The sequence below is a fragment of the Silurus meridionalis genome, chromosome 23 (genome assembly GCF_014805685.1).
Source record: "Silurus meridionalis isolate SWU-2019-XX chromosome 23, ASM1480568v1, whole genome shotgun sequence".
Taxonomy (NCBI): domain Eukaryota; kingdom Metazoa; phylum Chordata; class Actinopteri; order Siluriformes; family Siluridae; genus Silurus; species Silurus meridionalis.
The window spans coordinates 17,947,824-17,974,611 of record NC_060906.1 but is presented as its reverse complement, the minus strand read 5'-3'; the positions used below and the strand labels follow the sequence as shown (position 1 = coordinate 17,974,611).

At 36.6% G+C, this 26,788-nt stretch overlaps 2 protein-coding genes across 12 annotated transcripts in view; one reads left to right on the top strand and one right to left on the bottom strand.

Annotated features, from left to right (window-relative positions):
- Window positions 1-18,681, top strand: part of gphnb (gephyrin b) — a 105,783-nt gene extending 87,102 nt beyond the window's left edge. For 6 of the 11 annotated variants that reach the window (XM_046836019.1, XM_046836022.1, XM_046836024.1 and 3 more), the window contains 15 exons: window positions 65-127; window positions 3,164-3,206; window positions 5,242-5,379; window positions 8,652-8,744; window positions 9,810-9,865; window positions 10,141-10,260; window positions 11,777-11,835; window positions 13,118-13,271; window positions 13,846-13,967; window positions 15,083-15,170; window positions 15,883-15,956; window positions 16,041-16,114; window positions 16,494-16,597; window positions 16,857-16,953; window positions 17,249-18,681. In XM_046836019.1, the coding sequence (XP_046691975.1) occupies window positions 65-127; window positions 3,164-3,206; window positions 5,242-5,379; window positions 8,652-8,744; window positions 9,810-9,865; window positions 10,141-10,260; window positions 11,777-11,835; window positions 13,118-13,271; window positions 13,846-13,967; window positions 15,083-15,170; window positions 15,883-15,956; window positions 16,041-16,114; window positions 16,494-16,597; window positions 16,857-16,953; window positions 17,249-17,382 (1,419 nt within the window). In that variant the 3' untranslated portion in view covers window positions 17,383-18,681. The remainder of the gene's footprint in view (window positions 1-64; window positions 128-3,163; window positions 3,207-5,241; window positions 5,380-8,651; window positions 8,745-9,809; window positions 9,866-10,140; window positions 10,261-11,776; window positions 11,836-13,117; window positions 13,272-13,845; window positions 13,968-15,082; window positions 15,171-15,882; window positions 15,957-16,040; window positions 16,115-16,493; window positions 16,598-16,856; window positions 16,954-17,248) is intronic. The other 5 variants (XM_046836023.1, XM_046836025.1, XM_046836027.1 and 2 more) reach the window with 3 other exon arrangements.
- Window positions 18,682-19,582: 901 nt separating this feature from the next.
- Window positions 19,583-23,531, bottom strand: atp6v1d (ATPase H+ transporting V1 subunit D). The gene is made up of 9 exons (XM_046835602.1): window positions 23,319-23,531; window positions 22,440-22,557; window positions 22,166-22,245; window positions 21,981-22,048; window positions 21,499-21,543; window positions 21,273-21,376; window positions 20,810-20,876; window positions 20,594-20,672; window positions 19,583-20,305 (listed from the first exon to the last, which is right to left on the bottom strand). The coding sequence occupies exons 1-9, from the start codon at window positions 23,357-23,359 to the stop codon at window positions 20,161-20,163; spliced, it is 747 nt and encodes a 248-aa protein (XP_046691558.1). The 5' UTR covers window positions 23,360-23,531; the 3' UTR covers window positions 19,583-20,160.
- Window positions 23,532-26,788: the final 3,257 nt, after the last annotated feature.

Below are 26,788 nucleotides of genomic sequence, written 5' to 3'. Positions count from 1 at the left end.
CTTGCTTTGCCCTGGTTGCTTGGGACTGATGGACTGATGCTTGATGACTTTGTCTCCACTGTAGCTCCAGTGTAGGTTGGAGGTGCTTAAAGATGATCGAAGGAGCCATAGGACCTTCAGCTCTCGAGTAACTATCGCCAACCCTCACCAGGCCATATGCAATGCCCACTTGCTGTCTTTCCTATCCATCTCTCTCGCTTTCATTAGTGAGGTTTCCATCCACTTGTTTTGTTTGTTTGTTGATTATAATTAAACTAGTTCATTAGTTCCTTTTATAATGTGTACAGGGATAAGTGATAATGTGATCAAAACAGAATGCTTGGTATGGAGGATGAAAGGTAAATGTTTTAGAGCCTGATTTTAAAATAATCCCATGATACAATATTTAAGCAGTTAAAGACTCAAATAAACAGTAATAATACAACAAACAAAAACAAGCCATTTATAAATAAAATGTCTATGTCTGTACTCTTATAGAACATTTAAACAGATAGCACAGCTGCTTTATTGGCATCGTTAACACTGATGCCATTGATATGTCAGTGGAACCTTATTCATGACCAGGGGTTTCCCATTTATCACATCCTAATGTGTTCCAGTCGATCCATTACTGTTTGTTTATGGCTGGTGTCAGGGACACAGTAAAGAGAGCAGGATGTAGTTTTGTAACTACTCTTCTTCAACAGAACACTCACAATACAAAGAGTAAAATATTTAAGGGTTTTTGTTTTTTTGTTTGTTTGTTTTTAATGTGTTTTTACATCAAATTCCTCAAGCATGTGGATGGAAACAAACCTATTCTCTCTCTTCCTCCTTGCGTGTCAACATCATGCTGTTCAGTTGCGTTTCCTAATTTTTACCCCTTCATCCATCATCCTTCTTATGCATACACACACCAATATACACACAACAACACTTACTTGTTGGCTATTGTTTTTATTTGACTTTTTTTTAGTAACCAAATGTGTATGTGTAAAATGCTCCATCATCATGTAAAGATAACTAAGATAATAAGAAATCATTGTGCTGCTGCTTATTTCTACAAAGAGGAAAGCTGATGCCTTTTGCTGACCACTATATTATCTCTATGTACTTCAAATGTTACACATTTACATATATGGAACAAAATAAAATGGCCATTATCAATCCGTTTTTTTTGTCTCAAATGACCACATTTCTGAATGAATAAGTGTTTAGCACAAGCTTGCTTGCAAATATAAATTTGATACCTGTGATGTCTTACTGCTAATATTCTAGGCAAGTAAGCCACTTCAAGTTCTTGCTTGAAACAAATGGACTTGTTACAATGGTTATTCTGGCAAGCATTTAAATTTGGTGTAAAACAAAAACGTCTTCTGCCGATATGTCTTGATCAACTAACATTTAAGGCACGGTAGATAGTATGCAAATTTTTCTTTTGGTGTTTATTAACCATGCGACTTACATACTACTATATTTTACAACAGAGTCTATCTCATTATGCTTATTTCACTCATTATGATTATTAATAATCTTATCATTAGTGTCGTCCTTTTTTGCTGTTTCTTGCATTCACCCTGCCTTCAGTCACTTCATGGACTCACAGGCTGTTTTTTTGTTAATGCTGCAGTAGTGCTGGTCTCTTCTTCTAGTCCCTGTCTTTTCTTTTTTCTGACCTCTCTCTCTTTCTTTCTCTCTCTCTCTCTCTCTCTCTCTCTCTTGCTCTTGCTCTCATCTACCTCTTTCTCTTATTTCACTTGCTGTAAATACAGCGTGTCTGCTCTCTCGCTTCTTTCTTCACAGTATTTTGCCAGAGCCGCCTCACACCACTCCTCCTTCCTCCCTGTCTCTCTCTCTCTCCCTCCATCTCTCCACATCTTTGTTTTTTTTCAGGCTGTCTGACAGAATTGGTGCCTTGTATTAATCTCCAGAAAGGGTTTAGATCAAAGTGGCAGGGTGAACTGCATGCACATGCTGTAACTCTTTCCCTTATCTAACCCAGGCCAGCTGTGACAGGGTAGCTGCACTGCTCTGGGATCAAAATGGTGCTCTTGGTTTAACAATTTTGATAGTGCTCTAGGTCACATAGAGGGTAAAGCAAAGGAAGAGGAAGAACCCTGATGTTGATCAAACAAGGTTCCATAAAATTCGTTCAGAACCCAAAATAAAATACAAATATAGTTTTATAGAAAATAAGAGATATAGATAATGTGTATACAATGTTTCAGGACATGTTAGATACGATATATAAATGACAGAAATAATTGTTAATAGGTATCAAAAGCAAACAATATATAAATGAAGATCTAGCAGTCAGTTATCAGAGGTGCATGAAGGGGCCAAAATTCGAATTCAAATTAAAGTACTGGTAACTAATGAAATAATTAATAATATTTATGATTAAAAAGTAGTATATGGACTGGTGATGATGAAACTAAGATCAGACCCTATGCATGTGAATAACTGAATATTGAAACGTTTACACACTTTATTCAGAAATGTTTTGTCTCTTATTCTCAAAAGTCTAAAATCGATTAATCAAGCTTAAAGGGAAGTTTGATTATTAAATTCAAAGTGCTTCCCTAAATGCACTGCTTTGCTTGATCAACCTAATAATCCAAGTCAGAGAAAATCTTTCCTGCTGTGAAGTGCAGCTTTCTACCCTCCTTTGTCAATTATTGCTATGCTCATGTATATATTCATTATATAAAAACTATGACTAAAATAGGGAGGAAACAAACAATGGTAATGCTTCAAAGATAAAGATAAAAGTGAAATTTTTCTACATAAATAGTTTGTCTGTTTCAGGAGGATTTTGTTGTTATCGAGGGAAGAAGGTAGCTTGTTTTCGATTGAAGCGTGTTAGTATCGTATGCTAATATGCCAATGGAACTAATGAACCACTAGGTGAGATAGAGGCTTAGCTGCTTGTCGGTCAGATGTAAATGTTTCCTTTTGCTCATTGCTTCATTGTGCAGTAAATCTTGGCTCCATCTTCGTTTCCAAGCCACAAACCTGGATGACATCGATTCGGCTCCATGGTGTGACATGACATTATGACATTTCCATTTTTTTTTCACAGTGTAGCCAACATCTTACTGAGTATTGTCATCTATGACATGCTGTTTTCGAACTAACAGCATCTACCTCCTGCTTTCTCTCTTTCTCCCCTGTCTTTCTCCAGGTGCAGTCAAGATGCAGCAGCAAAGAAAACATCTTACGGGCGAGTAAGTCACTCATAACTGTATGTGTGTTGGGGGTTGGGGGGGGTTAGTGTATAAATAGTTGAGTGTGTAACTAAAGGATTAGGGCTGATTTTAAACATTTACTTTCTAATATACTGTATGTATATATATATATATATATATATATATATATATATATATATATATATATATATATATATATAGTGAGGAAAATAAGTATTTGAACACCCTGCTATTTTGCAAGTTCTCCCACTTAGAAATCATGGAGGGGTCTGAAATTGTCATCGTAGGTGCATGTCCACTGTGAGAGAAATATTTAAAAAAAAAAAAATCCAGAAATCACAATGTATTATTTTTAAACTATTTATTTGTATGATACAGCTGCAAATAAGTATTTGAACACCTGTCTAACAGCTAGAATTCTGACCCTCAAAGACCTGTTAGTCTGCCTTTAAAATGTCCACCTCCACTACATTTATTATCCTAAATTAGATGCACCTGTTTGAGGTCATTAGCTGCATAAAGACACCTGTCCACCCCATACAATCAGTAAGAATCCAACTACTATCATGGCCAAGACCAAAGAGCTGTCCAAAGACACAAGAGACAAAATTGTACACCTCCACAAGGCTGGAAAGGGCTACGGGGAAAGTGCCAAGCAGCTTGGTGAAAAAAGGTGTATATATATATATATATATATATATATATATATATATATATATATATATATATATATATATATACAGGTGTTTTTTAGCCATTTTGTTTTTTGTCCTCTCAAAATCAAGAAAAAATTGTGTTACTTAGAGTTGCAACTCACAAGTAATGCTGCTTATCCACTGTTGGACAGTTCTAAGTAAATAATCTAAACCGAACTATTGAAATAGAAATTCATTGCTGTGTAGAACAAAGCCATATCTCTAAAATATACATACTAATAACAGCTACACTGAATTCTTCTGTGTGATTAAAGGAGATCTGTCACAATGGTCTTTTCCTGTTAGAAAAACTGGGCAGCAAATTAATACAATTACATTTTAAGTCTAAATATAGAAAGTAACTAAGCACTATGATTGTTCTTTTCATAATAAGGAATTTTGAGTTTTATGATTTAAAAAAAGAAAACTGTTGACTCTGTGTGCCACAGCAATGTTTTTGGAACAGGTTTGTGCAAATTAAATGGTTGTTGCATTGCACTTTTCCAAGTTTGGAGTACAGCAAATTGCAGCAGTAATCTTAAATGCATATTTTCCTATTGCAGTTGTAGTGTGGCTAAAAAAACGCTAGTAGAATTCATTATTAATTTTCATGTATAGGGCTTCTTGATTTGTTACTTGTTCCTTAAATAGCTTCAAGCCAAAATATTGTGTATGTATGGATTAATGGATGTTTGTATGTATCTATGTATGTATGTAGGCATGAATGTATGTATGTATGTATTTATTTTGATGTGGATGTGGATTTGTATTTACAGGGCCCTCCAGTAATATTGGTGCCCTTTAAATATATTTTACACAGGTGAAATTATAGGAGTGCAAATAATTGTGCTATAAGTACATTTTATTTCGGATAAGAATGTATTGTTTGCAGCTGTTTGATTCTGCAGAGCTGTTTCGATCTGTAAAAGCAAAATATTTTTCTTTATATTTTTTACAAAGGGTCAAAAGGTTAAAGAATCAAGGCAAATTTTTTTACAGCCTTGTTTGTTTATTTCCACGAAGTATGGCAAAATTAGTGGAGGGCATTGTATAACTGTGTATATTTATATACACAGATTAGTTGATTTTGCTAAAGCATATGGTGATCATTCCATAAAATTTCGTATTTTCACCAAATTTCAAAAGTTATCAACAATGATTGCTCACAATGATGACTTGTCCTACTATGTGAAGATCACACTTTCACTTCAAGTTCGGTCAACAGACAATGCTAATGTTATTTATAAGCACACCTGAGGTAAAAGTTCCAATGTTGTTGTGTGTCCATGTATGGATGTACGGATATGGATGTGTGTGCTTTCATACATTTGTATGTATGTGTTATGACGTGTGCGCAGGTCATAGTGCAGTGGACATCACCAAGGTGGCACGGAGGCACCGTATGTCCCCATTCCCTCTCACCTCTATGGATAAAGCCTTTATCACTGTGCTGGAGATGACACCAGTTCTGGGTACTGAGATTATCAACTACAGAGGTCAGCATACACTCATGCCACACTACTGACACACACATGTCGGAACTGGTATCTCAGTTCCTCAGCTGTGTCGAGAGGATTATAGGTCAGTTGGTTTTAACCTTTTGAGCAATTTAGAAAACTTTGCAGAAATGTATATTTTTGATGTATAGCATTTCTAAAATTGATGTTCTAAACCTTACCATACTCTAAATGTATGTTTAGCTCCAGTAAAGCAGACATTCTCCTTCTTTCATGTAAAGAACATTCAGTTAATGTTTTATCCTGGTGGGTGAGGGTCTCTGTGGGTGGGTGAGGGTCTCTGTGGATCTGTCTGGCATGTAATTCCGACATCCCAGAGATTAAGGAGTCATGGCATGTTTCAAAGCAATACAATTTATTTGATAGAAAATAAGTAGGTATTTAGCACGCTCTAAAGACAACGCAACACAGATGATCAAAATAATTATTTATTAAATGCTTTTTTCTTTTCACATTTTTAGTATTATCATAATGGGCTGTATATTAATTTATTGAGAAAACCAGTAGTTCTATGTGAAATGAAACATTGAGCACCCCCATATAACCAAAATGGGCTGTTCCTCATTTTACAACATTCGACTGTGAGATTGGTTGTCGAATCAGGCTCCTCCTATCGAAGCATCAAATTCTCAACTATTCGGAGTACCCCTAATATTTATTTTTTGCTGTGTGTCTGTTTTACTCTGGCCTGTAGTTATCTTGATCAAAGCCTGATATTTGCAGTGTGAGGAAATGCACACTCAGCAATCAATGTTTTAGATCTGTTTTACCACTATATTTGATAAACTGTCTCCTTGCACAACATGATCTTTGCAGGCAGTCAGCCAGGGCAATGTTAGAGAAAAAAACTCTCTTCTTTTTTTGGCTGTTGTCCAGCATTCTGCACTCACTACATCTAACAGGTTTCCCCAGACCACTACACATATGCTTCTTGCAGTTGTTTTTTTAGTGTCTTGTAGATACATTTTTAAATGTAACCCATTAAATATTTTTTACTTGCACACTAAGCTTATTCTCTGAACACATACGCGCATCCGCAGAGAAAAGAGACATAGCCTCAGCTATATTTAAGCTTTCTGTTACACACACACACACACACACACACACACACACACACACACACACACACAAACACTTTCCTAAGAACAATTTATGTCTCTTACTTAGACCTACCCTACTTGTTTTTCTTTTTAAATATCGATACCATGTCTTTTATTCTCTTTTTTTTTCTCATTCTTCATCTACATTATGTAGATTTTTGCTCCTGCAATTGCTGTGTATCCTTCCTGCCCACATCACTCTTTCTCTGCGTTGGGTTTTTTTTCCCTCCTGATTACAAAAATCAATACATTTTTTGTATTAATGAGCAGTAGCATTCTTAGCTTATGTCAATTTCTTTGTGCTGATTCAGTGATGTGGTTTGGTCAATTCAAACATAATCTACCTACAATGCGTTGCCAGTTTTATGGCTTTTTTTACACTGCAAAGGACAAATCTCTCACTGCTCCATCTGCCTCCTTTCTGCTTCCTGTATCATATGTCATCATTTTCCCAATTATCATAGCTTTTCATACAGCAGGTGAAAAATTGCTTGCGTCTCTCATGTGGTAGCCATAGCAACAGCAATGCCACCCCGCTGACAAATTCAGCTCAGACTAAACAGCTACCAGCTGCTAAAACACAGTCTGGGCTTGTCAAGACATTAGACCATTTGTACCAGATTATTTTCCCTCTTCCTTATAACTTTGGAGATTTGATCAATAATTGTTTTGGATTTTCTAAATGTCTGTGTTGTGTTACTTTCTGGGATGTTTCATTAGTAGCTATAATTTGGAAACTATTCTCTTCCTATCAGCATGTATAAGCTGGTAAGAATAGTTTATACCACTTGTACCATGTACCATGACCAGGCATAACATTATGAGCAGTGAAGTGAATAACACTGATCTCTTCATCATGGCACCTGTTAGTTGGTTGGATATTATTAGGCAGCAAGTAAACATTTTTTCCTCAGTATAGATGTGTTAGAAGCAGGAAAAATGGGCAAGCGTAAGTAGTTTGACAAGAGCCAAACTGTGATGGGACAGAGCATCTCCAAAACTGCAGCTCTTGTGGGCTGTTCCTGGTCTGCAGTGGTCAGTATCTATCAAAAGTGGTCCAAGGATGGAACAGTGGTGAAGCAGCGACAAGCTCATTGATACACGTGGAAAGCGAAGGTTGGTCCGTGTGGTCCGATCCAACAGACAAGCTTCTGTCGCTCAAACTGCTGAAGAAGTTAATGATGTTAATGCTCGATGGGTCAGAACTGTTTTGGCAGCTAAAGGGGACCAACAGAAAAAAATAGGAGGTGGTCATAAAGTTATGCTGGATCAAGGCCATATAGTTAAGCCTGGTCAGTGTATGTACACTACATACATTAATTAAAAAAAAATCTGTGAGAAGGATTAAACACGTCATGAATCTTTATTTAATTACCCTGTGCCCTGTAGTTTTTGCTAGTTATACACTATATGGACAAAGGTTTATAAAAACCTATCCTTAAGATTCTTATGTGCTTTTTAAACCTCACATTCCACATTTAGTCTCCATTTGCTGTTATAATAACCTCCACTCTTCTTGAAAGATGTTTCATTAGATTCTTATAGTGTGATTGTGGAGATTTCTGCTTATTCAGCCACAAGGGTGTTAATAAAATCAGGTACTGATGTGGGGGTGAAGAGGCCTGGGGTGCAGTTTACTTTTGAATTCATTGCAAAGGTGTTAATTGGGTTTGTGGTCAGAGCTCTGAATCAGGCCACTCATGACCTTCCACTTCAACCCGTATTTTTAGAGAGCTGGCCATTGTCATGCTGGATTAGATTTTAGTCTCCTATTTGAAATGTATTGCTGCTGCATCCAAAGACATCCTAAAAAGTCTTAATTTTCTGGTAATAGTTTGGGGAAGATCCACATATGGCTGGACAAGTCAGTTTTATTTTTTATTTTTATTTTTATTTTTATTTTTGTCTGCATTAATCTACTGCAAATTGATGCAAAATAGAGTATTTAATCTGTCTCTAAGCAGATCAGTTCTGTAGAGGAAAGTCATTGATTAGTAGCAAGGCCCTTAAACATTAATTGCTCAGTTGTATAAATGAGATAATAGTAGGTTGCTCTGAACACTAGATATGTATATCAATTTTGTGCATGTTTGTGTATGTGTGTGTGTGTGTGTGTGTGTGTGTGTGTGTGTGTGTGTGTTTCTCTATCAGATGGAATGGGCCGAGTTCTGGCTCAGGATGTTTATGCCAAAGACAACCTGCCTCCTTTTCCCGCCTCTGTAAAGGATGGATATGCTGTGCGAGGTATGTGAGATAGACTCTGAATAAAGGTGTCTGTGTGTGTGAGTGAGTGTGTGTGTGAGAGAGCGTGATACTTAATTAAATTAAAATATTGAATTCAGTATACAGGGATTTGCAGCTTCTTAGTAAATTGACCAGACACACATATAAGAGGAACAAAACACTTTGGGAACATCATCATTGTCTGTTTCCCTCTGTTTTAAACTCCACTTTAACCCTAAACACCCCAAAAGACCCAGCAGAGTCGTTTTGTTTCTCATTTCACTTCCCAGGAAATCATAATGCAGGAAATATATATATATATTTATTTTATTTTGCTACCTTTATATTGATATTACAGTGATTCATCAACACCCCTCCTCTTTCTTTTTCGCTTTGCTTTCCTCTTTTTCATGCTGCTATCTCCCTTCCTCTCGTTCTCAGTCACACTCGACTCCTGATGAGTGTGTTCAGCTTGTTTTATAACACTCCATTTTAAGTGACGTGTCACTCCATGTGTCACACCTCCATATTCTGCATATCAGACATGTCTACTGAAGAGTGGACTCAGGAAAAGCCTCTCAAAGGAATGAATGACAAACAGCTCACTGTTTTATTGTAGAGATCAATTATGGAAGTATTCAGTTTCTTTCTTTGAGAGTGTCAGACAGACCACTCCTCAATCTCTTTATTTTTTAACCATTTCTTAAATCTGTTAATAAAGCCTTTAATGATGTAATGAAATGTAATGCTCCATAATGGATGATGTCCTTGTCGTTTCGATGGGGGAAGCTGAAGGGCCAGCATCTAACACTAATTACAGACACGCTTTGTCACATGAATCCAGCTGTAGGTTAAAGTCTGCTTGTATCAAAAGGAAATTGTATGCCATTACACACTCCTTTTGTATTTCAACTGTTCTTGAGTCTTGTAAGAAAACTCAGATTGAGGTTTTGATATAATGCAGTGTATTTATCGTCCAAATTCATTTTCGAAAAACATTCTCTTTTACTGTTTTTAAAGTACTATTGAAGTTTCATATATCATTCTTGAGTTCACTTTGTCTGTTTCTAATCTTTACTTTTTCAGCGGCCGATGGTCCTGGTGACCGTTTCATCATCGGCGAGTCTCAGGCGGGAGAGCAGGTGAATATACACACACACATATATATATATATATATATATATATATATATATATATATATATATATATATATATATATATATATATATATATATATATTAGTTTAATATAAAATTATACACAATAATCAAGCTCTATTTTAGACCTAAACAATTTAAATCTCCTTTCTATTTTATACATTATTATACAATTCAATGACTTTTTGCACTGCACTATTTTTTAACATGTACACAATATATCTGTGGGCATGTGCTCATTTGTGTCTTTTCCCCACAGCCCACACATACAGTGATGCCAGGCCAGGTGATGAGGGTGACGACCGGAGCTCCTATCCCATGTGGAGCCGATGCTGTGGTGCAGGTGGAGGACACGGAGCTCCTGAGAGAATCTGAGGATGTGAGTTTGCACAGTACCTTCTAAAAATATTAACAAAAGCTGAAAAATGCTCAATCCATTTTCTCTGCTCTTACAACAAAAGAGTTTTACCTAAATCTCCACGGTAAGTAAGTGCGTGATTACTTCTCTATGAGGTTCATGATGGTCTTTTTGGCAAAAGTTTATTTTATTATGGATTTATATTTAAATTATGGTTTGAAATAGCGACCATATTTTCAACATTGTAGCCCAAGCTAATTGTAGGCTGTAAGAAACTCCCATGCCGCAAATAAACTGTCCTTCAGTTCTTTAGTTCTCATGTTAATAAGTAAGCCAGGATGCTATAAGTCAGTAAATTCTTTTAAAATGGAATATTTTAGTGTAATTGTGGTTGTACTATAACAATCTGAACTTTCCTAAAAACACACACTGTCTTATAAGAGTTTAAAATGTGCATGTTTTTGTCAATGGTTTATAACAGTGTAGTAGTAACTAATATCTATCTATCTAACATTTTCACCAAACAAATGATCTCAGTATTCAGAATAAGGTGTATGGACATCATGTGTACCGTATTTTTCGGACTATAAGCCGCTACTTTTTGAACTTACGTTTTGAACTCCGTGGCTTAAACAACGAAGCGGCTTGTTTATGAATTTTTCCTGAGTTTTTCCCGGTTTCACAAACTTTAAGCCAAAAAACTGAGCGACATAACATTAGACCAATGACATTTCCGAACGGAAACGAAAAAACGCACCTCACCTGTGTTCTGAGCTGCACGGCATCGGGAGAAAAAACGTTTTTTTAAACACACGACGATGCCAAAAGATAAACTCCCGAGAGAAATAGTTGTGAAAGGAAGGAGGAAGACAGTGAACAATGACTTTCTTGGTAGGCTACTGTTTAGATACAAGCTGTTGTAACGCTTGTATCAGGGTCAAGGGAGAGCTCGCTAACTCCAGTTGCAACAGAAATCATATAAGCACAGACAGGTTTCCAAAACTCCTGCTTTTTTATTTTTCTTGGCAACAGTGTTACGGGCTAGTCAAAGAAACTTAGAAATTAGCATCAGAAAATAATAAGGACATATTCCTCAGTCTTGCACACATGCAGTAATAAAATTAAAATGCCGTAATAAAATAAAAATGCGGCGGCAGGCTATTCCCTAAATGCCGCTACATATTTCACACGTTACACCGTGTAACAGACACTGTCTTTTGTCAACTGTTTGTGAAACTGTGTGTTCATTAGTTTCAGTGCGGCTTATTTATGTTCAAAATAAAAATCTTTGTCAAATTCAGTGGGTGCGGCTTATATATGGGTGCGCTTAATAGTATGGAAATTACGGTACATGGTAATAACGCTAATATTATATTTAGTATAATATTAATAGAGCTAACATTTGATATTAACAATGAAGAACTGTTTTTTTTTTTTTTTTAAGTAATTGAATATAATTAATTATAAAACTAAAGATTTATTTTTAACATCTGATTTACTGAACTTGGAATGATTTATTATTATTGTCTGCATGCAGGGCACAGAGGAACTTGAAGTGCGTATTCTGGTGCAAGCACGTCCAGGACAGGACATCAGGTAGAGTGTGCGTGTGTGTGTGTGTGTGTGTGTGTGTGTGTGTATGTGTGTGTGTGTGTGTGTGTGTGAGAGAGAGAGAGAGAGAGAGAGTCCATTTCTGTGTGAATGCATTGTAATAATAATTTGACGTAGCAAATGATGATGTATCCTATGTAATATTTCTGTCATTTAAAACAGGAAATAAAACCAGTAATCATTCCATTCAGAATGCCCTATGTGTCATCACATTTGATCATTTTTATTTTGCTGGCTTTGTTTAATTAAATTGTTCTTGCCTGATGGATTCCGTCTTTTTTGTAGCAGAACAAAACTACACAGCTGTTTACTGAACGTCATTACTGGGGGAGGTGGTAGCTCAGTGGTTAAGGTGCTGGGTTACTGATTGGAAGGTCGGGGTTTCAAGCCGCAGTATCGCCAAGCTGCCATTCTTGGGCTCTTGTGCTCCAGGTGCGCCGTTTAATGGCTGAACCTGTGCTCTGACCCCAGCTGGTATATGCGAAAAACAAATTTTACTGTGCTGTAATGTATATATGACAAATAAAAGATATTCTATCACCTTGCTGACCAACTAACACGCATATTATCCATAGTGCCTAGTAAGATAGCAGTGTGTTCTATTTACTCTATATTCATACGAGACATTCATTTTCTATGCATGTGCATTTCACAACACTGGAATTTCAGCAATAGCAGCAAAAAAGTCTATTTATCTATCTATCTATATCTATGTCTATCTGTCTATCTATCTGTATATATCTAAATGTCAATATATGTATCTATCTAGATTTAAAGGTGTGCATTTTCCAGTGTTTTTATTTATTTATTTATTTGCCACCCTGCTATAGATATTTTCAATAGCTATAGTAGTGGCAATAGATAGAGGTTTATGGAGTAGCTGTTGAAAATATCTATAGAAGGGTGAATTATAATATAAATGATAACAACAGTGGTTCATGCACAAGAACAAACATAAATAATAATGGGGAAAAAACAAGACATATAGATTTTTTAACAAACTCCCAAGTCTGGTCCACCAAAATTGTTGAACTGTTCTTGAAAGTCCATCATGTTTTGGTAAATAGAATTATGAATTTGCACTCACTGAGATTTGATCCTGGTCTAAAATTGTTTAAAGAGAAGCTTTCTAATGGTTCAGCTGTATTCACACAGCGCTAATTCTCACTGGAATGCAATGAGAGAATCTGAAAAATACAGAAAATAAAGAGAAGAATGAGAAAGAGCAAGATGTAATCTCATTCCTATTATCTCATGTGTGTTTCAGGCCCATTGGTCATGATATAAAGCGTGGAGAGTGTGTGTTGGCCAAAGGCACTCACATGGGCCCATCAGAGATCGGCTTGCTCGCCACAGTAGGAGTCACAGAAGTGGAAGTGCACAAGTTCCCCGTAGTGGCCGTAATGTCCACAGGAAATGAGGTTGGAACTCAGATAGATACAATAAACACACTGTGTATACAGTATGTGAAAATGTCTGAATAATCAAGTGCTAATAATATACACATTTTTAATTGTGTGGTTATTAAACAAAGATATCTTATAGTTTTTGGTAAAAAAAAAAAAGCAGACTTTTATTTAATATTTTTGGAGTGTGTGCTTTGTAATGTTTTTCTGCCTTGGGATTACCTTAAAGGATGAAGTGACCACGTTTTCTGACTTCTTGATAACATGTCAAGCATCTTTTTAATTTTTTTTTGTTTTACAAACATCAGTTGACAGACAATAGAGAAGCAGCAGAGTAAATGAAGCTGTTAAAACATAAATGGTAACAGGAACCAGGGTTAGGGTTAGGGTTAGGGTAACGGTTAGGAACTAACTTCTTCTGCAAACATTTACCAACATTTAAACATTTTTGTAAACAATAAAAATATGCCTGTAAACAATTGTATTCATTAGGAAATTGCAACAGGACACTGTTAATCAGATCTCCTATTATTTGGCACTGATAAAGGTTGTCTGTATTTGACTCTATAGCTTTTTAACCATTTCTTAGCTGCTGAACCCCGAGGACGATCTACATCCAGGGAAGATCCGTGACTCCAATCGCTCCACACTGCTTGCCACTATCCAGGAACACGGCTATCCCACAATTAACCTGGGTATTGTGGGAGACAAGTGAGAACCTCTACACATTTATCTTACACTATACCACAATTCTTGCTGCTATTACACAATATAATCTTTGGGGGAAGTCTTTCCACCAGATGTTGGAGCATGGCAGTGGGTAGTTGATGATTTAGCCACAAGTGCTTTAGTGAGGTGCAGTTAGTGTCCTAGATCATCCCAGCGGTTTTCAGTCGGGTTGAGGTCAAGGCTCTGTGCAATTCTTCCACACCAACCCTGGCAAACCATGTCTTTATGGAATACCAAATGTATTCAGTAAACCGCTTATTTTTAGTTACAAAAAGCAAAATACACTATAATACAGTATTTGTATTGTTTTTTCATGACCCCTACTGCTCAAGTGACTTCACACTGTCCTGAAGCCTCATTTAAGGATTGCTTTGGCTGTTGTCTTGTTGCCATGTGTTTTTCAAGTCTGTTTTCATAATCATATTCAGTCATGCGTATAACTTCAACACTTTAACTACACATTAACATGCATATTAAATAACTGTTATACATATTATGGGTTTTATTAATTTAAATACACATTGAATTAAATAAATGTAAAGTATCTCACCATAATGCAGAATCAGTGTGAGCTTAATTTATTGATGCTTAAAAAAAGAAAAAATGAAAATATTTTTCACTGAAATGAGTGCAGGAAATTTGCTCTGTTTTTTTTTCCAAAACAAATACCCTCCAGATTGCAAAGTCAATTAAATTGAAATAAAATAAAAGTCTTTCTGTGCAGCCCAGTATCAGATGATCCACTGCACGGTACTGGTTCATGGCTCGGTGGTTTAAATGTACAGACTTTACATGTTACAACTTTTCAGATGCCATCATTTTAAAGGTTTACAAGGTAAACCTTTTTTTTAAAGCTCCAGTGAAATTAACATCAACATTCATTAGCACTTGTTGCTGCTTATAGCGAATTTATATGGATTTTGAATCTCCTTGTTATGTATACTAAATGGTCCTGGTTTCAGACACAGTAATGGGTTTGGCTACAACAGATGCCTACATTGACTGTTACAAAACTGTCCAACTGTGATTTCTTGGCAGTGGTTTGGTGTTTTACTTCCATGGTAACAGTTGGTGTGGTTTCTCGTTTCCTCCCACAGCCCAGACGACCTCTTAAATGCCCTGAACGAGGGCATCAGCCGTGCAGATGTCATCATCACCTCAGGGGGCGTGTCCATGGGTGAGAAGGTGAGAACTTATTTAGGAATGGGCTGTGTTCCAATAGTGGCCCGGTCTCTGCTCTGTTTGTACTGCGACCCTTCTTTTACACCTTTTAGACCGCTTTGCTCAAAAACACCTTTAATGTCTCAACATTTTATTAGTTTATTGGTATTTTATCTGATGATTCTGTTGGGGCATTATGGGGGAGCAAACAACTGGGACGCTACATAATTTATAATTGAAAAATCTAGCAGTTGAAATGCTGTTTTATATAAATTATTAATTTTTATGGTCAAGTATCAGCCAGCCTTAACAAACCTGCTGGAACTTTTTCAGCTAACTAGTTAGCATGCTTGCAATTGATTAAAAAACATAAACTATTTTTATTTTTTCTTCTGGAAAAACTCTTTCAGCATTTGGTTTTTTCATTTCAATTTATTTGTATTTTCATTTGTTTTTTTGGGGGTTTTTTTATCATGTAGGCTTGTGTCTTTTCGTGTTGAAATATACTTGTGGAACATAGGGCTGCTGTAAACGACACACTTTTAATATTAACACAGCTCCATACTGACATCTCCTGACTCACTTCAGATGCAGATGAATCTTTTCGCAGCAGTGAGAGTTGGTGATAAATAATGTATGAGATTCCTGCCCTGCCATATGGGTCTGTCTGGTGTTTTATGGGAATATTTGTTTCGATCATCATTAATGTGCACCTTTAATTGGCCTGTTTCATCAGGACTACCTGAAGCAGGTGTTGGATATTGACCTTCACGCTCAGATTCACTTTGGGCGTGTCTTTATGAAACCTGGGTGAGTGGATGAGTGAAAAGGCAATGCTTAGAAAGCAAAATTTAAAACAGCAGTCTTATTATTTGTGTATGTTCTTCTGTGTAGTCTCCCTACAACATTTGCTACTTTGGACATGGACGGTACACGAAAACTAATTTTTGCTCTACCAGGTAGGGATGGTGAGAGAGTTTGTTGGTATGTATATATTAGCCTTAAAATAAATGTTTTTTTCTGTTTTTTCTATTTTCAACTCTTGTTTTATTGTCTAACTATAGTCATTTATTTAATTTTGATGTTTGTTTTTTTAGATCTTAATTTTAGCATGTTTTTTTTTTATTTCCTCATTCAGATTATTTTGCTTAATACTTGCACAAATGATCAGGTGGTTTATATATCTTATATATATAAAATCATAATCCACATTGATCATAATCCATATTTCAGTTAAATGTTAAGGGTTAAAATTCGTAGTTTTTCAGATTTTTGTAAACGTGTCCCTGATTAGCTGTCTTAGCTGTGAACTGATGAATAAAATCATACTGCTTTGTTTTTTTACAGGGAATCCCGTGTCAGCCGTGGTCACGTGTAATCTTTTCGTCATACCCGCCTTGAGGAAGATGCAGGGAATCCTGGACCCACGGCCCACCATCATCAAAGCTAGAGTAAGAGTCAGACAGTGGGACCATATTTAATAAAATCCAACGTAATAAGAGCTTGCTTGTGCTTCATGTGTTTTGAAGCTGTTTTAATATCATACTAGGATTTGTGACTATTTCCATTTTACAGAGATTTAATTAAGCTAGATATTGTTTAATGTACATGGTTGAAGACTTCGAACTTGGCTGAAGTAAATTAAACTGGGTTTAAAGTTCCAGATTAAACAAGCAAGTGGGTGAAATGTCTCTTGCTGTGTATTTGCAGTTGTCCTGTGATGTAAAGCTGGATCCACGTCCTGAGTATCACCGTTGTATTTTAACATGGCACCATCAGGAGCCGCTGCCATGGGCTCAGAGCACAGGTGGGCAAACCCAATATGGTGGAATAGAACTGAAATATTTTATTATAATCCTATTTTGAACTTTTCCAACAAATGTTAATGCACTTACTATCCACTCTTAAAACTCAAAGCAGTTCTGATATCACAAAAAAATTAAATAACACTCATTTGTTAACACCAAATAATCTGAAAAAATGTAAATTTTGTTACCTTTTGATAGATCAGCCGCCCTTGCTTATCCATGTTGTGAACTCAAAACTCCTCAATTTTTATTAGTCCTCTCTTGTATACATGTGTCTCCTCATTTCATATGCAGGGAACCAAGTGAACAGTCGGCTCATGAGCATGCGCAGTGCCAACGGTCTCCTCATGCTACCTCCCAAAACAGAGCAATACGTGGAGCTGCACAAAGGCGAGGTGGTGGACGTCATGGTCATAGGGCGGCTATGATGTCATCAGCGAGGGACAGAGGGATGGAGGGAGCATAGAGCTGCGAGCGAGCGGTGGTTCACGGTGCATGCCCACATATCATCGACTATCTCTGTAATATGCAATGGCACAGCTAGTTTTTATTGATTTGGATAACGTTGAAGTATAGTCGACATCTTGATCACGAAAAACTACTAGATACGTATTTAAAAAAAATGATTTAAAAAAAGATCCTAGTATTTAAAACCTTAAAAAATAACTTTTAAGTAAAAAAAGAGATTTATTCTGTAATATATTATTATAATTATTACTCTTATTATTATTGATTATGATCATTATTCTTCTCATGATTATTATATTAAGACAGCTCTGTTCTTTTCATTGCGATTGCTTTGTGTGTTCGATGCTAGACCTTATCGATATAGCTGTAGCATTTTAATAGAAAGCAGTAGGTGCCTGCCAGGAAAAAAAAAATATATATATACATCATTTCCTCATCGTAAAGCGAGGGTTTGGCTAAAAATCCATTTTTACACAATGTCCTCTTCACCCCAAAAATGTATATGATCTGCCAAGTTGTGTCTGGTGTCTGAATTTTGCTTTTTTTTATTAATTTACTGGAGCTACAGGACAAATGTAGCTAACAGGTCATGGAGACTTACAGCAAATTTAATTGACGAATATGGGGCCTTGTGTAAATTGCATTTTTGGCTAAACATCAAACGGATCTGATAGCTCAATCACGAGTATCATGTGAGGTGAGTGGAGAGTGGCATTTCCTGTGACACTCTGGTTTTTTTCCTCATCCGTAAGCACCATTACGGCTTCACCGAGAGCTTTGCTTGTTGTTTCTCTTGTGAGTCTTGTTTATGTACGCAGTGGGGGTTTTGTGTGGGGGAACACAAAACCGCCCGCCCGATCCCTGAAGCTTCCTTATTAGTCACCTGACCTGGTGAAGCTCCTCCCCTAACCCCCAGGGGGTGGAGTCACTGGATAATGTTTTGTTTGAATATATATATATATATATATATATATATATATATATATATATATATATATATATATATATATATATAAACATGCTGATTAAAACAGCTTATTTAAGTGCTGAGAGCCTTTTTAACCTACTACACAAACCTGTACAGTAAAAAACAAACACAAACCGTGTTGTACAGATCTACGTGACCAGCACTGCGGAGAAAACCTACCGAGCAAAGAGGACACATTGCTGAACAAACTCTGTACAATAAAATTTTCTGTAATGATATGAAACTGATGAGAGAGACTATGATAATAAAATCCTTGATCATTATATAAAAATGATTTGTACAGGGTTTTTTTTTTGTTTTAGACATTATAATGTAGAAAAATGTCTTGTGTTTTGTGCCAAACTCAGAAAACTGTTGTGTATTACTGTAGCAGGTGATTTAAACAGGCTGCAATTCATATAGCTTTTGTGGTACTGTGGTAAAAATCATAGATTCATCTAATTTATTCAACCAGTACATAAAACATTTTCTTCTGGCTAAAATCGATTTATGGCCACAAACCCAGACCTAGAGGTGGTTGGTAAAATGTGAAAGTGTGTAAACAAGCTCTTGCACAATGTGCAAATTAAATACTAGCAAATCTATTGAGTAGGTGTGAAGATGTACTTCTCACTGTGGACTTTATGAACCGGACAAAATCTGTGACATCTTACACAAGTTACAAAAAAGTAACGTACTCCAGGAATAGAACAAACAAATATTTGATGGTACTCAGCAGAACTACATCCCTCACACTGTAACATAACATGTGTGACTAAGTAGTAAGAATTTAGGTAATAGTGTTTTCATAACTAATACCAATTTTTCAGATTTAATTGTTACATTTAAAAGAATCTGTTTACATTAACATTTGATGATGACATTTTTTCAACTGCCCATAGACTTCTATTATAAAGATGTTTAGTGTCAATGATGTTTTCGGTTCATTTCCCCGTCTGTGTCAGAACAAGCTACAGATGTAGTACATAGAGATGTAAAATGCTGTATAACGCTGTAGGTAAAATGCTGGATTATTCCTTTCATGAGTCGTCATTGCTGCTCAAATAACGTAAGATCTTATGGGCTGGTCTATATGGAATTGATGAAACCAGTTTTATTAAAACACTACAAAACCATATGTAACATTGTATACAGCTGATTGTGGTCATTTTACCACAAAAAGTTCAAACGTATGATGAACAGCTACAATTTTATTCAAAATAAATTTCACACATGACAGTAATTGGGATTATACAAGTATTTCAGCACACTAAGGGGTCACTGGAATTAATAATGAGATGACACTGTGTTGAATTGAGCTGTAGGAAGAATTATACACAGGAACCACAAGGTAATTCAATGATCTGGAGCTTCCACTGCAGAACATCAGTCTATAGTACCAACCACAATTTTGACTACTGCATGAATTACATATAAACATCTTAACTTGTTGAAATGATAATCATTATTATATCTTTCTGAAGGAATGATTAATTTCACACACACACACACACACACACACACACACACACACACACACACACACACACACACACACACACAGAACAGTCATTGCTAGCAGCATATACCAACAATGTACATATATTTATATATTCTATTATGTGAACATGCTCAATTTTAAAAAAAAAGAGGCAAAACTCAAAACAAAATATGCACCAACATATACACAATGGTAAAATCTAGCGTGCTTGGCCTGGTAGGCGCACAGAATAAATAGTGTATGTGGTGGGAGCTGATGCTCAAACCGGGCTCATTCGAACAGCAGGTCCGGGTCTTGCTCCGTTTGGAACACGTTGGATGGTTCGGGGATGGGCCCGAGCTTGGCCAGGCGCAGCGCCATCTCCTGCTCAGTCTTCTCCCTCAGCTGCTTCTTCTTTTCCTGAAACTTCTTTAACCTGGTAGATGGGAGACAGAGCAGAGGTGTGTATACAGGAACATGAATAATCTGAATTGAACCCGCATTCAAGTTGTTACAGACACTGTTAGGTGCCATTTATGATCATAAAAATCTAATATTTGCAGGTAAAGTGTGAACCACACTGTATTCTACTGCAAAATCCACCTAAACCAACCTCTTTGATTGTGGCCCCCAAACACCCTCGATCAACTGCACTGCACATACTATGTATGATAACCAGTGTATGGTTGCGTAATGCACTGCTGATAAAACTACCGCAACTGACCTATAGAACTCTTCTCTTTCTCGCTCATCCAGTTCAGTGATGATATACGTGAGGGTTCGCTCGATCCTCGGGATAATCACTATGAGAGAAGACAGAGAGATCCACGGTAATGCTTTTATCTATTGTAGTGTTTAGCAATATTTCAGGCTGCAGTGTGACTAAGTAAGTTTAAAAGCAAAACACACACAGAGCGATATAGACGGGCCTCCGACTTACCGTGTTCGATGGCGTTCACACGACGGTTGGTAATTTTAATGGCTTCATCCAAAGTGATGAAGGACGTCTGTAAAATGAGTGATCCAAAATCAAAGGTGAAATGATCATAAATGGCTTTGGGAGGCAGGCTTTTTATATTTGCATTTCTGGGATTTTTGACATCACTAGAAATCACCAGGCTGGGAAGAATTGCTGTTTTGCTCCCAATATTTCACACGCTCCTCAAAATGGTTCCTTCTTCTATTCTATGTTATATGAAAAATCTGCAGTATTACCACTACTAGAATAGTAAAAAAAAACTTTTTTTTTTTTTACACTGCATTACAAGCATTTTTTCATCACACTGCTTTATCAGAGAGTCTACAACCAAATATTTTGATTCAATATAATGTTCAGGTATTTCTGTCCCTATTTCCTGAATGTCCTACACCATATATAGTATATGTGCATGACCCCCCCCTACCTGCAGAGAGGCTAACTCCACCAGCAGCTCCACAGCTTTAGCATAGTTCCTCTTCAGCCTGGACAGCTGCTCTCCACCCCTCGCTAAGCCTGTCAACTCGTAGCCTATACACAAAATCATTCTCTTATTAGCAGCTACGTGTTACCTGAAAATGGATTTTAATGGCAATTTCTACATTTGTTTCCAATCAAAAGCTCCAAGACAGATTTATTCAGATATGACTTACTGTCTCCTCCTTCCTGGTAATGCTCGAACACAGGCAGAGTCACACCTAGAGTCAATCAAGTCAACGTTATTGTTAAAATTGATATAGCTGCACCAATAATAATAAACCAACTGAATTCATAACGTGAACGCATTATCGTGACTTATCACAAGAGGGCAGTGTTTTGCATGATGTAATGATTCCACATGAGACAGCAGCCTCTACTGTGATAGTGTTGTTTAGGAGATTGTATATAACACTAACACACACACACACACACACACATTTAATATAAAACTTAATCACAAGGGTTTTTTTTTTTAAGTAAGAATGCTAAATATTTTTCCTTTTGATTACTGATTGTAGCATTAGGGTAAGATTTATGCCTACACTATGTTATTTATGACCTACAGTAAACTCTAGGTCAATAGAAGGTCCTCACAAAGATATAAAAATATAGAAATGTTGTTGCTAGTAACAATCTGACATTATGGAAAGCAGACCTGCGACATTGTCTTTCTTCGCCCTGACCTTCACTTGGGCCTTGTTCACATTCTGGATGACTGTAGTGCTGAAGAAAAAAAAGAAATAAACTGTAATATTAAGACACACAGAAACTCTCACTCTCACACACACTCACACAAACACACACATGCTCTGTGTTAAGTGTCACATTCTCTGTTCATACCTAAAGTCACCAGCAGCAAATTTGGCTTCAGCTAAGGAAAAAGCTGCTTCTCTCATCACCTCTCCCATCAGCGTTTTAGTCTGGAAATGAACCATATATTCCATATATTTATCTAACACTTAACAAGATCGCTGCACAGAATTCAACACAATCTATAACACCGCCACGCTTAAAAGATGCTCCATAAATAATACAAATCTAAATACACATGAAGGAAGATTTTAAAATCGATTAGTTTTTGGAAATGAGGAGAAACATCACTCATCTTCCTTACCTCAATGATTTTCCTCAGAATTTGCCGAAAGCGCATACACAGAGCGTCTGCTTTTTTCTTCAGCAGGTTACGTCCAGTCTGAGCTCCTTTCAGACGTGCTTTCATGATGGTTTGAGCCCTGAAACACAGAACAGACTTTCATGTTCCTGAGAAACAGAAAAGACATTCCTCTGTTCTGAAGATATTTCCTGTAGCAGAAAATATATCAACACTCAAGATCCGTCCTGACAAGAAAATCCACCATGTGTATGATCAATTAGACATCTACATTTTGCTTTTTAGAGTATTTTAGAGTTATCCCAACATTTCTAGACACTTTAGATTAGACTCCAGTTTTTTTGCAGGAAGCTCAGATCACGAGACTGAATCAGACTTCTGCTTTTTGGTTAGACATCTTGAAAGATCTTTTTTTTTTTTATCCACACAGATCCAAAATTACCATCAACAATAGAGTTTAGTGCACAATACTAAGGATCAGGTTTAATATTTCATACCATTTTAACCTGAATAGCTCCACACCTTCCCCACAATCAGACTGTCTACCTGGTAACAGTGTTCATGTACTGTGTATAAATCAAATATTGAACAAATTATTCAGATCATCCTACCCTAAAAGTGTTATGACACTATATTTTATTGTAAATAAACAAACAAACACATACAGGATTATCTAGTTAGGGATCTATCAGTGCACAGTAATAAAGAGTGTCTGAGAAATTGTTTTGCAGGATAAATATTAATAACTATGCAGTTCAATGAGTCGGAAATATTTCCATACTGTCGTAAAAAAATTACGGTACAATATACAATGATATTTATGTCAATTTTTTTTGCGCTAGCAAACATCCAGGTACGCGGTCACCTATCATAGCTACTCACATCCTCGAAGGAAAAACGTCGATCCGGTCTTTGCTTGACATCTTTGAATTGTATTGCGGATGCTAAAATACGTGTATATATAAAAGGCCTGTCAGCGTCGAGGTTTTACTCAGTAACTGACATAAATACGTATATTACTGCACTCAGAGCTTTTCACTGATGCTTTCCGTGACCGTCGCAGACAGCGGCCGCGTTCCAAACACGCCCCGTCTAGAAATATAGTCCACTACAGAGCGTACGCTTTTTCAGCGCAGGTAGGGCGCCTACGAAGGGATTTAGTTGTTATTGCGACGCGTTTAGTCAGGAGTCGTGTAGCGCACAGGCAGCTGACTGAGTGTGGTCATGTGATTGCTTCACGCGAGACGAAGATGACGCCACCTAGCGCGCCGGAGGACACATGAGCTCATGTGAGAAGTGATGTATAGGCATTTAATTCAATCATATTTATTTTGAACAGTGTTGTTGCATATAGATCAGGGGTCTTCAAGATTTTTCAGGTCAAGGACCCCTTACGTGATAAAGACATAAGGCAGGGACCCCCGATATAAAATGTGTGAAACATATCTACTGATATTAATAGAAACCAATTATATTACACTATATGTATTATGTTAAGACAATTAGAACTATGTTGTTGTTGTTTTTGTAAATGCATCATTGACTGTATATTAATTATATATTTGCACATCTTTCAAAAGGATTTATGCATCATAACAAACATATTTTGCCATTAAAATCACTTATTATGTTGTTCACAGTTGACTTATTTTAATCAGTTTGCAGTTTCATAAATTTCACTTTTACTATCAGGTGGACAATCATACATTTGCATGAACTTTAGCTATAATTTTATTAAAACTGCCACAGACCTCCTGTTGAAGACCTATGATATAGACCATTTCAACAGGCATTTGTTCATGCGAGGAAGTGATGTCTTTGGTCCTTGAACGTTTCCGGTTAGCTAACGAGCACATTGAAATCATTGGCAGGTGCCAGATTATACTATCGATAATAATCAATAATGAAATTCGTTGTCAATGAATGTCATTATCAATTAGTTGGGCTGCTCAAGTTACAGTTTAGCGTGACGACAAGATAACAACCGCCTGCAAAATTGAGAGTCAACTGGCAGCAGGAAAAAGTCAGCGTCCCAAGTCATGGATGAGGGCGAAACATCAACATGGTAGACAAAACCTGTATAATCCTCATCATATGGTAAAGTTTAATAAAGTGCTATTGTGTAAACTGTATGTTCACTCACACTACATCTGTTCTGTCATCAGCTCGTTTGCAACATAGTGATGGATTCAATTAAAACGGTGCGAACAAACACTAAATCTAAGAGCAGCAAATAACAGCAGCAGTAAACGATTATATGTATAGTCACGGTTGTGGTTTTCGGCAAATACTTATGCATTTGCACACCAATTAATATATATATATTTTTAAATCAGGCCTGTTAGCTTGCTGCATTTCTCCGTTTCATTCTCTTTTAATAGCATTTGTTTACTACAACAGTAACGTATGTGTTTTTAAACATGATTTACTGCGACTTTACCACATTCACATGCTTATTTATAATGTCTGTGAATTTCTAAACAGAAATTGTCAAAACAATGTTGTATTATATTTTATATTATATTTTAAGCATGGTTGTCAACTTGCCATCTGCAATTATCATTAAAAACAATACAAATGTTGATTTCCACAAGTTGCTTCACCTTGCATACTCAAATGCTGTTTTTTGTTTGTTGTTTTTTTTTACAGAAAGAAAAAACCCAGCATGAGTGAATTTGTTCACAGGAGAAATCCCTCATGCACTCGTCAACAAGCAGTAAGATTCTTATAGTAGATAAGATTTGAAATGTCTACATTAAAGCCAGTTAAATTCAATATGTAGCTTTAGCATTTTTTAAGTACACTTTTATACATTAATACCCTGAATTAGAGTTTTACATAGTTATAATAAGCAAAACATCTAATTTTTAATTTTTTAAATTACAGATTAATGGAAAAGATTAATTGTCCAATTTATTCGATTATCAAAATAATCATTAGTTGCAGCCTTTCGATTATACACAATGATATTGCAACGGTTTATTTATTCTTGCAATTAAAAATGTTCAAATTAAAACCATGTTGTTTATACTCTCTCGGACCAGGAAGTGTTTAGATTTCCGAAAAACAAAAAAAACATGAGGCTGGATACTGAATAACAATTCGAGGATATGTACTTATAACTAAAACCAACAACACATGATGAATTCGAATTTAATATCAATTAAGTGCACTAGACAATACAGGACATTCATATGTTGTGCAAAAACAGCAAGAGCAGCAATCTTGAGCTGCAAAACAGCATATAAACAGTATAATATGATTATTAGAGTATGGGTGGTGCTGAAGACATGGATGTGTGTGAATTGAAATAAGTATTGAGTGTGTTGAGTTCAGGTTGTACAGTTCAGTAACACACAGTTGAGTGAGTGTGTGAGTTGTGTACAGTTCAGTTCTGTGTTGAGGAATCTGATTCCTTGAGGGAAAAAGCTATTGCACAGTCTAGACGTGATGACCGTTTAGAACCTCTTTCCTGATGGTAGGAGGGTGAAGAGTGTGTGTAAGGGGTGTGTGGGGTCGTACACAATGCTGTTGGCTTGGCAGATACAGCGTCAGGTGTAAATGTACGAATGGAGGGGAGAGAGACTCCGATGATCTTTTTGGCTGTCCTCAGTATATTCTTTAGGGTCTTGCGATCCGAGATGGCGCAGTTCCCAAACCAGGCAGTGATGCAGCTGCTCAGGATGCCCCCCACGGTCTTTCTGTAGAACATGGGTAGGATGGGGGGAAGATAGGCTTTCCTCAGCCTTCTCAGGAAGTAGAGACTTGGCTTGCTTGCTGATGGAACTGGTGTTGAGTGACCAGGTGAAGTTCTCTGGCAGATGAGCATCAAGGAATTTGGCGCTCTTGATGATTTCCATGGAGGATCCATCGATGTTTAGTGGAGAAAGGCCGCTCTGTGCTCTCCTAAAGTCAACAAAGATCTCTTTAGTTTTGTCAACATTCAGAGACAGGTCACTGGCTCTACACCAGGCTGTTAGACATTGCGAGTTCCAGCGAGTTCTGGGGGACCACTGTAAACACAATTAAACAAGTCTCCTTTTACTGCAGCCACATCTGCATCATCCACATACATCATCTCTAGCAGAAGCATCAATATTAACCTAATTTTAGTCTATTTTGAAAATTTTGAAAGGAAGGCAAATTGTGTTTTTGTGTGAAAATTCTACAGGAAAGCAAAAGTATAAACAGTTCATGAAAACGCTTAACAACTGTTTTAAAATGTTTTGGTCAAACTTTCCTCACGGTGTCCAGTCTGTCTTGGTCTGTCTTTATGGTTATCTGCGAGTAAATCAATTTCTTCTCCTTTGTTAGCCGTGGTGGGAAAAAAAAGATAATATAATAAACACAAA

Coding starts and splice junctions, on each gene's coding strand:
- atp6v1d (XM_046835602.1), bottom strand. CDS start 23,359: ATGTCAAGCAAAGACCGGATCGACGTTTTTCCTTCGAGGAT. Junction 22,246..22,439: donor TTCTGAGGAAAATCATTGAG/GTAAGGAAGATG, acceptor GTTCATTTCCAG/ACTAAAACGCTGATGGGAGA. Junction 20,306..20,593: donor GAAAGAGAAGAGTTCTATAG/GTCAGTTGCGGT, acceptor CCCATCTACCAG/GTTAAAGAAGTTTCAGGAAA.